Source organism: Hypomesus nipponensis, chromosome 14 (genome assembly GCF_054491055.1).
Source record: "Hypomesus nipponensis isolate SF chromosome 14, ASM5449105v1, whole genome shotgun sequence".
In the NCBI taxonomy this organism is placed as follows: domain Eukaryota; kingdom Metazoa; phylum Chordata; class Actinopteri; order Osmeriformes; family Osmeridae; genus Hypomesus; species Hypomesus nipponensis.
Window position 1 is genome coordinate 1732911 of NC_140374.1, and position 17800 is coordinate 1750710.

The 17800-nt window shown below is 44.4% G+C and overlaps 1 protein-coding gene across 1 annotated transcript in view; it reads right to left on the reverse strand.

Moving 5' to 3' along the window:
• Positions 1 to 11446, reverse strand: part of immp2l (inner mitochondrial membrane peptidase subunit 2) — a 78856-nt gene extending 67410 nt beyond the window's left edge. The window contains exons 1-3 of the mRNA XM_084672311.1: positions 11325 to 11446; positions 2944 to 3081; positions 730 to 833 (exon numbers count right to left, since the gene is read on the reverse strand). Of these exons, the coding sequence (XP_084528437.1) occupies positions 730 to 833; positions 2944 to 3078 (239 nt within the window). The 5' untranslated portion in view covers positions 3079 to 3081; positions 11325 to 11446. The remainder of the gene's footprint in view (positions 1 to 729; positions 834 to 2943; positions 3082 to 11324) is intronic.
• Positions 11447 to 17800: the final 6354 nt, after the last annotated feature.

Sequence of the window (17800 nt, forward strand, 5' to 3'; positions counted from 1 at the left end):
CATAAGTGTGAAGTTGTGTCAGTGTGTGTGTGTGTGTGTGTGGTAACGGGGTAGTACAGAGCGTCTCAGTGCAGCCAGTCGTAGGCACACAGTACCGTCTCCATGACAGAGAGGAGAGAGGTGAGAGGTGAGGCTAGAAAAGAGAAAAAGACAGAAAGAGAGAGAGCGAGAGAGAGGGCAAGGGAGGGAGTGGGGGTGTGAGGGGGAGATGGCAAGCAGGAGAAAGGGAGAGAACCAGAGAACGCAAAAATGAAAAAAAGAGACAGTGACTTAGGTGCTACCGCAGGCCCGGCTGGGCCCTCAACACTGCAGGGGAGAGGAGGAGAAGATCTGAGTACCTCCTACATGGATGAGGGCTGATTAGACGAAAGACTATAAGAGGATTCTGTTCCCAGACTGATGGGCTGCACTTCACTTCTCTACAAGGCCCACACAGTCAGCCTGCAGGCTGGCAGAGCCTGTAATCATCCTGCCCAGCTAAGAGGAGCCTTGTCAATGACTCAAAAGGTCAGCCAGCTATATGAAGAAAAAAGCAGGTATCGAACAGAAAACACCTCAAGCATCCATGTCCACACTTAGCTAGGAGTGGAGAGGTTAAGGACGAAAGCTTGCGGTTATATCCAATAATCCTATCAGAACTTTACTCAGGTACCACAGGTGAACTGCCTGGTCTGAGCACCACTCAGGCTCCTATCTGTACGTAGCAGACGCAGATGGAGGCAGACTCACAGTACGGACACAATGTCTCCACGCTGGACCTGGTAGTTCCTCACGCTCCAGCGGTTCAGAAGGACCACATCAGATGCAGACACTCCTTCAGGGTTCAGCGAGGGCTGTGGAAACACACACACACACACACACACAATGAGACACAGCAAGACACACACACACACACACACAAGTCTCCTCCACAAGTCTCTGTCTCTGCTGGTCTCTCCTCTCCTCCTGTCTCGGCTGGTCTCTCCTCTCCTCCTGTCTCGGCTGGTCTCTCCTCTCCTCCTGTCTCGGCTGGTCTCTCCTCACTGACATGACACGTTGCTTCCCCTCAGTGCAGCACCTTTAATCCTCTCACTGCTGCAGGGTTACTCCCCCGATCTGAATGTCACATTACGGTTCACATGCATCAGCTGTCACAACCTCCAGACTGAGAGGAACAACGTACCCCACACGTTTAGACTGAGAGGAACAACGTACCCCACACTTTCAGACTGACAGGAACAACATACCCCACATGTTCAGACTGTGGGGAACAACGTACCCCACACGTTCAGCCTGTGAGAGGAAGGACGAGGGTGTAGCAAGGTGTGGATGCTGCACAGCAGCTGCTGCTAGCCTCGCCTTTCAGAGACCGTGTCTCAATGCTTCATGAGGCTTGTTCCTCTGCGGGAACAGTAACCACTCCGCTCTGAGGAAAACCTATTTCCCCAACCGCCATGACTGCTATCATTTAGTTGTCTGTAAAATTCCATGCCCCAAAATAATTTATTCTTGCGACTTAGTTTTGTGAGACAATATCAAGTAACTAGTGTGTGACAAAGCCCACTCAAACCTGTGGGTGACATGACAGTAGCAGAATGATTCATTAAACAGGATGTGCGCGGCCCATTTCACGCTTGCCAGAGTAATTGACAGAATATCTCTTATCTGTCAGCCGAAAATAAATATCCCTACCAGTGCTGCCAGCTGTGGAATCTATCTTTTACAGCTGGGCACGTTATCATTTTCAGTTTCAGTCATATTTCTCCTCATATTAGAAGCTGCATTGTTTCTGAGTACTTTGCAAGCTTCGTAGCACAGCAGATTCAAACAGACTGAACAACAACATCAGACACATGAGAAAAGTTTGACAGAACAAGATTGTCCGAGCAACAGTTCAATCTTGTGTGGTGGCCCGGGGCAGGAGAACACGGCTTTTCAAAGTGCTTCCTGTTGAGAGTCTTGTAGAGGCAAATGGCAAGAAAATGTATTAACGCTCTGTAAGAGACTGAAGTAAAACACAAAGAGTAATACTAACATGCAAATAGCTTTGGGCATGTGACTATCGATTCACTAAGTACTGCTTAACGAGTCATCAATAACTACATTATCCAGGCAAAACAATTTGCTGTGAGGTATCCTTTTAACTGCACCATGAAATTGCATTTAAATACTTACAAGCCATCTGAAGTCACAAGGGGTTCGAGAGGTAAAGTAAAACAAAACGTTTTAACACTCAGATCATGGAACAGTGTTTGCCTCTGTCCTTCACTAAAGTCTACATCTATTTTATAAATGGAAGAGGATGAAAAACACACACAAAAAATGAAAATGATACACTGAGACTGAGATTCTGGTTCAAACAGAATCCAACCCAGCAGTCTGAACTCGGCAGTGTGTTGGTCTTCCAAGGGTGAAGGCATCTCGTGGTCCATGCTTGCCAACAGCTCTATCGAAGCTGCAGAACCATTAGCATCTCTCTGAAGGTTAGCAACCTTCTCAGGAGGCTATGTGATGAACTCTGTACCCACCTCGGGTCTCAGACGCCTGGCAGGCCAGCCGGGTGGAAGGAATACCCTGCACTTGCCTGACCTTCCACAGCAACTACTACGATGCGTATACACCATGAACCGGTGAAACATGTTTTTTAATATTTATGGGAATAAAATATGGAGGAGCAGCCTTTGCATTAAAATGCTCCAAAATCACTACGCACATGAAAGGTTTGAAATGCGGCATAGCGCATGTTTTCTTAATGAAGTCAAATACGTAAGTGCAAAGCAGACATTTTTATACATGACATCTAGGCCTACCCGGCAAGTACAATCAAATTCCGAAGCATTGAAAGGCTGTTTACATTCAGCAGGAGGACAGCCGCACGTCAGTTCTCAAGTGTAAACAACAATATCAAGCTCGAAAGAAACATGTGTGGAAGCAGAGTGGTGTCTGGAGGAAGATGGATCTCACCTGCATGGACGCCCCCTCTACCCGGGCCACGTACGCCAAGCGGTCCAGGACAGTGACGGTGACAGGCACGGCCACGAAGAAGCCGCTCACGAACGCCCGGAGATACTTGCGACTCGCCCGAGTGTGCTGGGCCATTTTCTGTTTCCAGAAGAACACAGACCAGCCAATCAGTACTGTTTCCAGAAGAACACAGACCAGCCAATCAGTACTGTTTCCAGAAGAACACAGACCAGCCAATCAGTACTGTTTCCAGAAGAACACAGACCAGCCAATCAGTACTTCAGTGTAACAAGCAGAGGCCAGTGCAGGGTGAGTTCTTTAGGCACACCTCATCGAGGCCTACAGACAGTAGGTTTCATTATACATGGGTATTCCACTTTTTGAAATCAGCTAATTTTCCCCCACACAGACTTTTTACTAAGAAAATTATATTTAATGGCCGCATCCTCAGTTACCAGGCAGCTGTGATAGGTCTGCAGATATGAAAAACAAGACTTTACACAAGTCCCACTTTTCAGACTTTTGAACATTAGAGGAATATTCTAGAACCTCATGCTGTCACGGATCACCTGCAGATCAGAAACAAACAAAAACATTTGAGAGAATTTTAAATGGGTCCATCAAAGATTGATGTGGTTTTCCCACCTGCCTGTTTTGGCCTGCTCACATCTTGAGACATCCCAGTGGCTCAGTTTGCGATATGAAGCCAGTCAAACATTTCAAAACAGAAACACCACCCAAAAGGTTTCCCATGCCGGGGGTATGGCTCAGGAGAGCATGAGCAAGCATGCTCCAGGAAAGAACTGCCTAGCCAATTACAATCAACCTGCTGCTGTTCACTTCCTGTTCCTGGGTTTAGTCAGCCTGATGCAATGCACAGAACAGGTGGAGTCAACTGGTATCCAGATGTGCACCCTGCCCCAACACACACACACACACAGCCCTACAGCATCCTAATCAAAGGAACACTTTCCACATCCCGTGTATGTTTTACGTCTTATTAAACACAGTAATCTCTTTTCCAAACCCCACCATAGGGTATTGTAAGACATCAGTTACCATGTGCTGGAGGGAGAAAACTCCAGCACTGGAGCAGAAAATCCATTCTAGCATAACAATCCATCCTGACAAGAACATCCTGTCATTCCTTCATCTGTCCCTGTACAACCAGAGGAAACTGCTGAATGACATTAGGCGTTGGGAGAACTATGGGGAGACTTACAAGAGCAGCCCACATCTTCAGCTTTAAAAAACATACAGTACGGTCAAGACTTGTGGAGTTCACTGAATTTCATTTAGTCTGTTGCTAAGACTTTGCCCCAAACACACATCTCTTCTCAGAAGTGAAGAACGATGTCAGTATCGATCCAATGACCCACTTGAGCTTGAGGTTGGGGTGTACACAATACAATATATTTAACTCGAAGTAACTCATTATATGCTACATGAACTCCTTCAGACAAATAGGTCAGAAATGCATGCGCATAGTACTGTCTACACCTGTGTGTGTGTGTGTGTGTGTGTGTGTGTGTGTGTGTGTGTGTGTGCGTGTGTGTGTGCGTGTGCGTGTGCGTGTGCGTGTGTGCGTGTGTGCGTGTGTGCGTGTGTGCGTGTGTGTGTGTGTGCGTGCGTGCGTGCGTGCGTGCGTGCGTGCTGGTCTGAAACATCACTGGTCTGAAACATCACTGGTCTGAAACACCACTGGTCTGAAACACCACTGGTCTGAAACACCACTGGTCTGAAACATCACTGGTCTGAAACATCACTGGTCTGAAACATCACTGGTCTGAAACACCACTGGTCTGAAACACCACTGGTCTGAAACACCACTGGTCTGAAACACCACTGGTCTGAAACACCACTGGTCTGAAACACCACTGGTCTGAAACATCACTGGTCTGAAACATCACTGGTCTGAAACACCACTGGTCTGAAACACCACTGGTCTGAAACACCACTGGTCTGAAACACCACTGGTCTGAAACACCACTGGTCTGAAACACCACTGGTCTGAAACATCACTGGTCTGAAACATCACTGGTCTGAAACATCACTGGTCTGAAACATCACTGGTCTGAAACACCACTGGTCTGAAACACCACTGGTCTGAAACACCACTGGTCTGAAACACCACTGGTCTGAAACACCACTGGTCTGAAACATCACTGGTCTGAAACATCACTGGTCTGAAACATCACTGGTCTGAAACATCACTGGTCTGAAACACCACTGGTCTGAAACACCACTGGTCTGAAACACCACTGGTCTGAAACACCACTGGTCTGAAACATCACTGGTCTGAAACATCACTGGTCTGAAACATCACTGGTCTGAAACACCACTGGTCTGAAACACCACTGGTCTGAAACACCACTGGTCTGAAACACCACTGGTCTGAAACACCACTGGTCTGAAACACCACTGGTCTGAAACATCACTGGTCTGAAACATCACTGGTCTGAAACACCACTGGTCTGAAACACCACTGGTCTGAAACACCACTGGTCTGAAACACCACTGGTCTGAAACACCACTGGTCTGAAACACCACTGGTCTGAAACATCACTGGTCTGAAACATCACTGGTCTGAAACATCACTGGTCTGAAACATCACTGGTCTGAAACACCACTGGTCTGAAACACCACTGGTCTGAAACACCACTGGTCTGAAACACCACTGGTCTGAAACACCACTGGTCTGAAACATCACTGGTCTGAAACACCACTGGTCTGAAACATCACTGGTCTGAAACATCACTGGTCTGAAACATCACTGGTCTGAAACATCACTGGTCTGAAACATCACTGGTCTGAAACATCACTGGTCTGAAACATACACCACTGGTCTGAAACACCACTGGTCTGAAACATCACTGGTCTGAAACATCACTGGTCTGAAACACCACTGGTCTGAAACACCACTGGTCTGAAACACCACTGGTCTGAAACACCACTGGTCTGAAACACCACTGGTCTGAAACATCACTGGTCTGAAACATCACTGGTCTGAAACATCACTGGTCTGAAACATCACTGGTCTGAAACATCACTGGTCTGAAACATCACTGGTCTGAAACATCACTGGTCTGAAACATCACTGGTCTGAAACATCACTGGTCTGAAACATCACTGGTCTGAAACATCACTGGTCTGAAACATCACTGGTCTGAAACATCACTGGTCTGAAACATCACTGGTCTGAAACACCACTGGTCTGAAACACCACTGGTCTGAAACACCACTGGTCTGAAACACCACTGGTCTGAAACATCACTGGTCTGAAACATCACTGGTCTGAAACATCACTGGTCTGAAACATCACTGGTCTGAAACATCACTGGTCTGAAACATCACTGGTCTGAAACATCACTGGTCTGAAACATCACTGGTCTGAAACATCACTGGTCTGAAACATCACTGGTCTGAAACATCACTGGTCTGAAACATCACTGGTCTGAAACATCACTGGTCTGAAACATCACTGGTCTGAAACATCACTGGTCTGAAACATCACTGGTCTGAAACATCACTGGTCTGAAACATCACTGGTCTGAAACATCACTGGTCTGAAACACCACTGGTCTGAAACACCACTGGTCTGAAACATCACTGGTCTGAAACATCACTGGTCTGAAACATCACTGGTCTGAAACACCACTGGTCTGAAACACCACTGGTCTGAAACACCACTGGTCTGAAACACCACTGGTCTGAAACATCACTGGTCTGAAACATCACTGGTCTGAAACATCACTGGTCTGAAACATCACTGGTCTGAAACATCACTGGTCTGAAACATCACTGGTCTGAAACATCACTGGTCTGAAACATCACTGGTCTGAAACATCACTGGTCTGAAACATCACTGGTCTGAAACATCACTGGTCTGAAACATCACTGGTCTGAAACATCACTGGTCTGAAACATCACTGGTCTGAAACATCACTGGTCTGAAACATCACTGGTCTGAAACATCACTGGTCTGAAACATCACTGGTCTGAAACATCACTGGTCTGAAACATCACTGGTCTGAAACATCACTGGTCTGAAACATCACTGGTCTGAAACATCACTGGTCTGAAACATCACTGGTCTGAAACATCACTGGTCTGAAACATCACTGGTCTGAAACATCACTGGTCTGAAACATCACTGGTCTGAAACACCACTGGTCTGAAACATCACTGGTCTGAAACATCACTGGTCTGAAACATCACTGGTCTGAAACATCACTGGTCTGAAACATCACTGGTCTGAAACACCACTGGTCTGAAACATCACTGGTCTGAAACATCACTGGTCTGAAACATCACTGGTCTGAAACATCACTGGTCTGAAACATCTTCTTTTGCAAAGCTGCCAAGAAAGGTTGCAGTATTATCTGTATCAATAGCACACTGCGCACCTTAGCTTGACATTGTTTACAACAATGTGACAACTGCACTCAAGCACATTAAAGTGCGCTCCACTGAGAGAAAAAAAGCCTTTATCAAGGCTGCAGAAAAGGCATTAATACTGTCGACATGGTGACAAACGAGGTAGTGCTCTCTTTGAGCATTTGTATTGGTGCCTGTGTTCAAATGTGCTGAAGCTGACTCTCTAACAAGCTCTGGCAGCACACTAGACAGCTTATCAAAACCAAGCATTTATCTGGCATTCCATTTTACAGAGCTACCCAAACATGGGGCATTTAGCTGAGTAAGATGCTTCAATGCAGTTAGCCATGGAGATACTGTAGTCTTTGATAACATATTGTTTAACTAGAAAATTGGAACATCTGCCTAACTGAAGATCAGTCCTGGATCACGTCAGTATTTGTCACGGCTACGTGACAGAATCCCAAACAGGCTACAATTGGACTCAGGTCTTGAGCAATACCATGAGGTCCTATGACTTTATCACCCAAGGGCTATTTTGATCAAATTGGATTCTCTGGCCATTGGGTGCCATAACGCCAAATGAGAAGTGTTCACATCGGAGAACATTCCAGAACAATAAATCCTCGAGGGATGATGCATGGACGCAGGAGGGGATTGTGATTAAGGCCAGCCGTGGCTAGATTTCCCCAAACTCTCCAGTTCTGCCTCCACAGCAGTTCTGAGCTTTAGAGGAAAGCACTCAGAGCCACAGAAAACCCATGAACCAGAGACAGAGGGAGGGAGAGAGAAATATTGAAGCTTAAGAGATCCGGAGTTATGGCATCAAAAAGAACAAAGGAGAAGGTAAAGTGACCTAAAACTGTCCATTCATCACAGCAGGTATGATCCCAAATAACAGGATATTAAGTATATGAACAAAAAGGACTCTAATAAATAGAAGTAAAGCGTCCACTAGTTGGTTTCCTTCTGTCAAGCTTGTAAATCACTGGTAAGTAACAGGCTGAAATAGTCATTCATCATACAATTTGAAGAGTTGCTATGAACAAATACAACTGGCGACCTTTCACCGAAGGCCTAAATAAAATACAGAGGGAGTGGACCTCAGCCTCCATCCAAACGGCAGACGGTTTTTATAATGAACCGAGCACCAACGGACAGGAAGCCTGTTCTGCCAGGCGCCAGATGCCCGCCTGCTCTCTAATCTCTGCCCACGGTTCTCTGGGAGACATGAGCTCAGGGCACAGCTTGTAACAGACCACGCGCTCAGAGACAGACGTCCATTTATTCTCCGCTCCACTCTGTTGCAGCTCCGATTACTTTGTCAGGGGAACAGACGGGGGGGGGGGGGGGGGGGGGCAGCCGCAAGGACGCTTTGAGGATGTGAGCTACTGAGTATCCTTCAAGGTCCTTTCGGTTCACCAGTCAAATGGCGCTCACCACTTTTGAAAGGTGTGGCTGGTTCAGAGCTCAAAACAGACCAAGCTGCATCGAAAAGCTACAGGTGGACAGAACGTCAATGTGGCTCCCTGCATATCTTCCCCCGCTAACAAATACAGAAACACAGCTCTAATGAGAGAATCCCATTGTCAATATAAAAGAGTCCTTTCTTTCCATTAGAGAGCCGAAAGACGGCACGGGAATGCCGGCAGCAGATTGATTTTTCCTGAGTGCTTAGTTAAAGACAAGAGTCCTCCGCAGACGGAGAAGCGGTACCTCACTAGCTCCGTCTGTGACTACGGCAACGCAGCCAGAGCCAAGCGGCCAGTCCACACGGCCACGCGTGAAATCGTGCATGGAGGATCCTTACAAACGGCTGAAAAACGTCTACATTCTCCCATCCACATCCATCTCCTTTGTGAGGAGACGCTCTAAAAACCAATTTTAGCATATGGGTGGTGTAACATTTAATGGGAGTTTGAGTTACGTTGCAGCCTAAATAAAGTCGTACACTTAGTAATCCCCTTACCCCTAATCACTGAATATTTATTCATCTTCAGACACTGTAGGGAGTGGTGTGTTACAGGGCATGACCATGCTCACTCAGCCAAAACTAAGGTGATTATTGGAGTGGTGTCAGTTTTTGACTGTAAGCTCACAGACTTCAGACCTACTGCCCAGGCACACAAATGGGATTTGTCTCTGAAGCAGAACATCAGACTCGGGTCTTAAAGTCACTGCACTGGGAACAGCATTACAACAAACCCCTACTTCAGATGACCTTGGGTATTCACTGGCAGAGTTGGAGGTCTGAGCAACAATGTAATCAACGAAGAGGGCGTCAGAACTTTAAAGACGCAATCAACGCAATACTCTAGCGAACTGTCACATTGGAAGAGAGGATCAATAAATACAAAGAAGGATGAATTATCCCTGGAGAAGACGTTATTTTATGTACAGTGTTGTAGAATGGGCATGCTATGACTGAGTAGGAGAGGAGACACAGGGATGTTACTGCAATAAATAAGACATCGCAAATTGTCTCTCAGCTGTAATATGTTATTTTTGTATTTGTTAGGCCTACAAAGCAGGGTTGTCATGGAACTCCAACTCACAATCCTGTCAACTACTGGATCATTAGGCTGAGTAGTAATATGGTATTTAGGCAAATTACAAACCTTTTATCATATTTTTGTAATATAAAAACGTGATGCCACTCCAAAAGTTGTATGTATATAAAACATGGTAGACCTATAATTTTCAAAAATAGACTTTAGCTTTCTCTAAACAAGCATATTCCTGTGTGTGTACTATATGACTAGACATGGGAGACAGGGGTTGGTTGGAATACAGTATTTTTGTATCCTTTTGAGGTCACGGAAACAAAATTGTTACATCAAAATGTTTGCTTTCTGGACCTGCACTCGTTTACTGTCTTAAAACATCTGAAAATCAAAAACCTCTTTGGGTGAGGGTAACATTTCACTTTTATAGTATCAAAAGTGGTCTGTGGACTAAATGTATTGTAAAATTGCGTCAGATAAAGATATTGGAAATGTGTTACGTGTTGTTAGTAGACATAGAAATCAGTTACATTTTCATTTAAAATGTGAAGGTCTGTAATGAGTGACGGTAGCTAATTTTATCACAGAGTTGGGTTAAATTTGAGCGGGATTGGTTGGCACATTGATTTTGAAAATATAGGAATTTAATTTTAAAAAGTGGTAAGACATGTATTATACGTGTGATGGGGGTGGGGTGGTTGGCACACATGCACAACATAACTTTAATCGCAAATCACCACACTTTAGAAAATATTTGTGTACATATATATCTTTAATTATAACTTGGACCATAACGTTTCATTTGCTGCTGGTTAGAATACTCTAACATAAACGATGCCAGAGAAATATGGCAGATGGAAAAGTGTGCCAACCAACCCGGGTCTCCCCTTAACACCATTATGTTCCAAGAATTCAGGTATTTGCCGTGCGTGTATATTTGTGTTAGAGTTGTTAAAAGACGCAATCGTGTGGCTCAGTCAGAAATCTGCAAATCATGAGCAATCATTTCGATTTGCTTTCAACATTAGCCAACTAAAGTTTCTTAATCAGGGAAGGCAAACTGTAACCTCAAACGGTTCTCATCCCTCACTCACACACCCACTTAGCTGGCTACTTTGTTTTGGAGTTACACGTGTGTTGAGTAGTAACGCTAACAGTATCAGCACAAAGATGCCGTCAGGTTTAAAGGAACAACTTATAAAATATCTGGTATTTGGAATATACTAACATAAAGTTTTACACAAGGACAACCACTCGTGACCTTCTCATTACTTTTACTGCACCAATTACATCACCCGAGCAAGCCGGCTAGCTAGCTAGATAGCTAATGTAATCATGTGCACAAGTTGCTAGCTATTGTGAACAAAGCAAGAGGACGTTCTACAGTCGTTTCTTCCTTGGAAGAACAGCTATTAAACTGCCAACCACTACGCCATAACATTCCTGTTTCGAGATGTTCTTCGGTCTAAAAGTACAACAGCCCACGCTGATTTAACCTACCAGAGATATTATTTCCGTGCTCGTGCTTCTCTTGGTCACTCGAAGGGCGCCTGGTCGGTCCAGGGTCCTAAAGAGTAAAGGGTTACTTTTGCGGTTGGATGTTTGGTGCTGACCATGGTGCTGACGTCCACGACTTTAGCCCAAGGTTGGGTATACTTTTATATCCTTTGTTCTCAAATTACTTTTTTGTTTGTGTACTTTGCAGAAATACATGAATGAATCCTTACTTTTAAAAGTAACTAAAGTCAACATCTTTCTACACACACACGGTCAACCAAAGCGGAAGTGCTTAAGTTTCAGGGTGTGATTCTTTGGGTTTTAATAGAACAGATTAAAAAGCAGGGGCTATATCATTCTTATCTAATGTGGGAAGGAACATCCTGTTCTCTCAGCTGAATGTTTCATGGCCCATGAACAAAAATCTGGTACTGGCAACAGTATCTCCTCATTCGTTTGCTTAGAGCAATGGAAATACAAAGGGAGTGAATTATTACTCACACAGCACTTTCATGGTGACTCTTACAGCCAGTTAGGGAGAGAAAAATGAGCCTCACAGCCATGTTACATGGTAATGGAGGTCTTGTGTTGAGAAAGACCTTCTTAGCAGAAAGGGAAAATGGTTGATAATAAAATAATTTAATTAAGTATGCTGGAGTAAATGTGTAAATCATTGACTAGGGCAGGTCACTTTTTTTCAGACAGTTGTTTGTTTGTTTGTTTTATTTGGACCCCCATTAGCTTCAGAATAAGCTGAAAGCTATTCTTCCTGGGGTCCTACAATCTATCTAAGTTACAGACTTAAACACTGATTCTGGAGAAAATGTTCAGCTGTGGAATCAATAAGTTCAGCGAGCAAGGTTTTGACATGGCCTTGGGGCGGTAGGACTGAGGATGGATGAAGGAGGAAGCTGTAGGATTTGTTGACAGAACTTGGCGGGATTTCACTGCTTACCTTTGATGCTGCCAGCCGGGCTGGCTTCAGGCTGGACATCCTCTCAGCGTGGAGATGCCAAATTGCAAGTCCAATATAGGCCTATAGGAATGAATGAGCTTGTTCTATACCAGTGTTGCGGCGTCAAAACATGGGTAGGCTAAACAACAACAACAGTTACACAACAACAACAAAATATTTAATTTACTGCATAATGTTCTCAGAAATTCCCCTTATGAAAGTCCAGCACAATCGGAAAAGATAACAAAGCGTTAAGCCCGGGATGCATCCATTTCCCTTTTTGCCAGAAGAATTTAGAGGTCAGTTTGAGGGAGAAAATCAATGACAGTATTCGAGTTAAATGCTTTAAGGACACTTCAGAGACGCACCAACTTCTTGCAGAGTTTTAAAATGTGTTTAATGGTCTCATTGCATACTATGAGGGGCATAGCTGCTTCTGGCTCCATATCCCTGCAGTGCAACTGGGAAGGCTCGAGTCGGATTGAATTAAATAAAAAAGTGGGGGTTGGGTGTAGTTTGTGCTTACAGTATAGCTGCAAGGAGAGAAGCAGGGGCGAATCTAGGTTCCCACTTTTGGGGGGGCTAAGCCCCTAGATAAAACCAATTGTTTTTCTTGTGACCCAGCAAAACTAGGGGGGGTGTGAGGGCATATTCGCCCCAGAAGAAATGTTTGAAAAAATCCTTTTAAAAAGTGTCCTAGTCTAGTGGGTTTTAGGAGGAGAAATTAACTAATTTAGATTTAAAATATGAAAGAAAAAATAAAAAGTTTTTTTAATTTTTTTTATTATTAAAATGTTTTTTTGGGGGGCTAAGGAAACCTTTGCTCCAGCACGTGGAAGTGGGTTCCTAACCGGCACAGGTGTTACCTGTTAGCTAGGCATCCTCTCCTCGACGATATAGTGTACTGGAAACATACATTCGGTGTTGAAAATCGATGACCTATACAAAACTGTGATCAGGGGTCGCTGTTCTAATGGCTTACAATACCAGCAAATGGTCGAGGCCTAACACTTACCCTAACCCTAAATATATTTGAACATTACGAGCCATAGACACCCCTGGTCGCAGGTTTCAATTGGTCACCGATCTCAGCACAACACCAGACTTTGACTCATTACATGAACACTTTACCATAAGTCTCACTATTATGACGGATTACTTTGGTAACAAGCATCTGCAGGTGTTTTCAGAATGGGGAGATAGAAAGAGGAAGAAAGACTGAGAAAAATAGGATGGGTGGAGAAAGTAAGATAGCCTATCAAATAGATTAATCTAATCTGTGATTTATAAATATACAAGGCGTGCTGTGTTTTCCATCCTCTAACAAATAAAAAGATCAGATTTGCTTGTGGAATGAGAGAAAGATAGCAAACAAGATTTAAGATTGTCCTTCACAAGCCTGCATAACTTCAAGCTTAAGAGGACTTAAACATCAAAGACTTCAACAAATAGAATAATATTTGTAAGCTTTTCACAGTTCTCTGAATAATAGAAAGCTGTTATCTCAGTGCATCGAGATTGGTTTATTATGATCTTGTTGGAATGAACATAATTAGGGTTCCTCCAATAGGAGGGAACTTATTGTATTTGTTAGTTGTATTATTATTATTATTAATCTTCTTCTCCTTGCGCCACAATAACTCAACATGTAACACATTTTCTAATTAGGCACATTGATACTACATCGAAGTGGGTACCCCCACGCCAAATATGGGACACCTTCAACTGTAGGGGACGTCACAAGCCACGCCCTAAAGTCCGATTTTCAAAGTGATAGCATTTCCACCCCATTGCTCCAATTTTTCTGAAACTTGGTGCACACGCCTCATTTCTCATGGGGAACAAAAAAGCCTTGAGGACCCATAAGGTCTGCCATGATGGATTTTCCTAAACCTTAGGAAAATCTTTAAATTTCCTCTCCTCTTAAAACAAAGATCCAATTGACTTGAAAAAGACATGTGTGTAGACATGTGCAGAATTGATGTGTTTATATAAGGTGACATGGAATAAGAAGTGCAATTCAAAATGGCTGAAAGGGGTGTATTTATATAAATATCTACATTGCCAATATATCTTTATGTCATAAAATTAAATATAATTTGGACTTCTTCCACCAGCCCAGGTGCTTCCCAGGTGCTTCCCAGGTGCTTCCCCGGTGCTTCTCCGGTGCTTCCCAGGTGCTTCCCAGGTGCTTCCCAGGTGCTTCCCAGGTGCTTCTCAGGTGCTTCCCAGGTGCTTCCCAGGTGCTTCTCAGGTGCTTCCCGGGTGCCTACCAGCCCAGGTGCTTCCTAGGTGCTTCCCAAGTTTTCCCCAGGTGCTTAACAGCCTAGGTGCTTCCCAGGTGCTGCCCGGGTGTTCAACAGGTGCTTCCCAGTGCTTCTCGGGTACTTACCAGCCTAGGTGCTTCCCAAGTGCTGCCCGGGTGCTTAACAGCCTAGGTGCTTCCCAGGTGCTTAACAGTCTAAGTGCTTCCCAGGTGCTTCCCAGGTGTTTAACAGCCTAGGTGCTTCGGCGAGCACAACCATTGTTCTCTCACATATATATTTATGGTTCCTACGCCAGGAGGGAACCTATTGTATTTGTTAGTTTTATTATGGTTCCTCCGGTAGGAGGATTGTGAATGTTGTGTAGTTTACTGGCACCAGAGAGTTGGTTGCTGTATTATTACAAGCTACTTTTACAAAAGCATGAGCTCTGCCTAACCCCGTTGCACACATGACTATTGTTAGTTGTGCATTGATGGACATTCTGGAAAGAGATCAACTCTAAAATAATTTCAATATCCTATGGGAAGCTTATACTCTTCTCTTTCTATAGAGGGTTTTCACCGACGTCACGGTCTGGGCAGTAACCCGGATGCACGGCCATTGTGGACGCACTCGGTGTAAATAACTGAACAGAGTACAATGGAGTATTGTGCACTTTGGATACTTTAAGTGAATGTAGCCATGTCCAAACAACCGAAAAGCTCATCAAAACGCGTCCAAGATGCAAAGGCATATAGGGAAGGACTTGGACCACAAGAAAATGTGCGATATTTCAAGAAATTACGATTTATTGGCGATGCAGGGAGTTAGCTCCCTCTTGGATCCGTGACGACCCGATGATTCTTCCTTCAGTTGCATATCCTGATAGAGTCAACTACCTGGTTTTCTCGCCGAGCCCATATACAGCGGAAGACCTTAAATCCTACAAAGGTTTGGAGGCCTATAACCAGATGGTGTGTGGATGGGTGAGGGGAGACGCAGTACCAAGTTGTCAACGACTGTTGTGTTGTGAAGGCCAAAGTAAGTAATGCAATAACGTCTTTAACCAACCTAACTTTAACTGTATGATATCATTGCGATACTCAAGGTGTAGCCAAGTGACTCTCAATCCTGTTTTTTCCCTGGTAGATCTTGGTTGAGCATTGCCAACCACAAGCGAATCCTTTACTTTGATAATCTCTGACATTCCTTTCCCTGGTTTTTGATAACTTTTGGAAGTCGATAATATGGCAAATGTTTTTTTCGATCTGTCCTATTAGTACAACCTGAAACACGGCAATAATTAACCATTTACCTTGAAGACGTTCGGTATATACTTCAGTGCTTTGCTTTGTTGTGATGCGGAGTGCCTCCAATATGGCCACTTCCGGTCTGATGACGCGCCGTGAAAACCCTCTATTCATAAAATCTCAGCAGTGGGTGTGTAGCAGAGAGGCTAGGGAGACTGACTTGTAACCTTATGCTTATGAGGACAACTCCCCATTCAGCCTATTGTTGTTGGCCAAACATAAAGTAGTTTTTTGTCCAAGTCTCGATCTTCGACAGTGTACATGTTTATAATATTTTGCCATTTTACTTCGCTGTTTGCAGCTATATTTGGAGTATGTATTTGCAAAGAATATCCTAACCACGATGTCTGTTTTAATAGACAGAATAAACGGCAGCAGAGCCTACTTTGAAAAGCGACCCCACTGGTTTAGCACACACACACACACACTAATGAACAGATGTTTCATTTAACAAAGAGCAATCGCTTGTACCGTGACATGGAAAGGGTGTCGAGCTGTGCGGTATAATACACAACACGTTTGCCTGAGAATTTAACAAATCACTCATTGAGGACAACCGTAAGCATAGCAGCTATAGCAGCGCGCACATGAAAAAAACACAACTTCACTCATAACAAATGACTGTATTTGTCTATTCGGGGCTTAGGAAAAGCAAAAATGTTCAAAGCTCAACCAGACCGTAACCCTGTAGTATATCAATGGCCATTTAGTCTACAGTCCCAAGTCAAAACAACCTTCTGACGTTTATTAAGCGTTGCTTTGTCAACACTGATATAACGTTGATGAGACACAACCAATATTAGAGTTCCGTACAGAGATGGTCTCTGTACGGAACTCTAATATTGGTTGTGTCTCAAGTTGGCATGCCAACTCTGCTCAGCGGGCCACAGTAGGGGCTTAGCCCGCGTGCAACTGAGTTCTCGTAGAAGGAGTTCGCTGGTTTGGCTAGAAGCTGACAGTGTAGTGACCTGCGCGGGTGGTTCTGCCCACATAATGACATATGTTGAGGCTGCTGATTCTAAATGCTAGAAACAGGTGCTGGGTAGGCAGTTGCTATGCAACAATCGGGTGCCAGCCAGGTGGGCTAAGGCAGAGAGAAGCCGGCACACGACACCTCGGAACACTGGGATTCTTGGAAAGGCTGAACCACAGGAAGAGCCAGTTACACTAAGCTAATACACAGGTGGCGCCCAGACTGTCATAAGAAAGACAGGCAGAATAGTATGACTGTCACACTCAATGACTTCACAATGTGAGATCTATGGGACACAGTCAGTGTTGCTAATAGTACAATATATATATATATATATATATATATATATATCTGAGAATCATTTGAACAGGCTGCATTGATTTAAACGCAAGGCTTTAACACATAAAGGGGAAAATGAGGCAAGGAATTTGAATCAGCTTTAATCCATTTCTCAAGAGAGGGATGCCACAGAGCATGTATTCGCATTGCAAGTTATACACATTGCACTTAATAGAGAGGATTGCCATTGCCGTCACACACACCTCGGTTAATCTCTGGTATCATCGCATGTCCGTAGATAATAAGAGCTCACCACTTTGGCTTTTCAGAATGCGGAGTAGACTGAGCACTGAGGGGAACAGTTGGCCAAATTAAATAACCCCCTTCAACACTCCCTCCTCCATGCGCACCCTGCTATCCCTCCATCCTCCCTGGAGTTTAATTAGGCTCTCTGAGCTCCGTCTGAATAATGCAACACCTGAGCACACCTGAGTAGTCTGCTCAAACACAGAAAGTGGAGAATCAGGAGAGACAAGATGAGCGAGGGAGAGGCAGTGAAAGATAGCGAGAGGGAGAGGAGGTTAAGAGAAAGTGTGTATGGGTGTGAAAGAGACCCGGAATTGTTGAATATGACAAAGTCGTAATCATATGGACACACACACATCCCCCCCAATATTACAATCTGGTGATAATGCCCCCCCCCCCCCCCTATAATA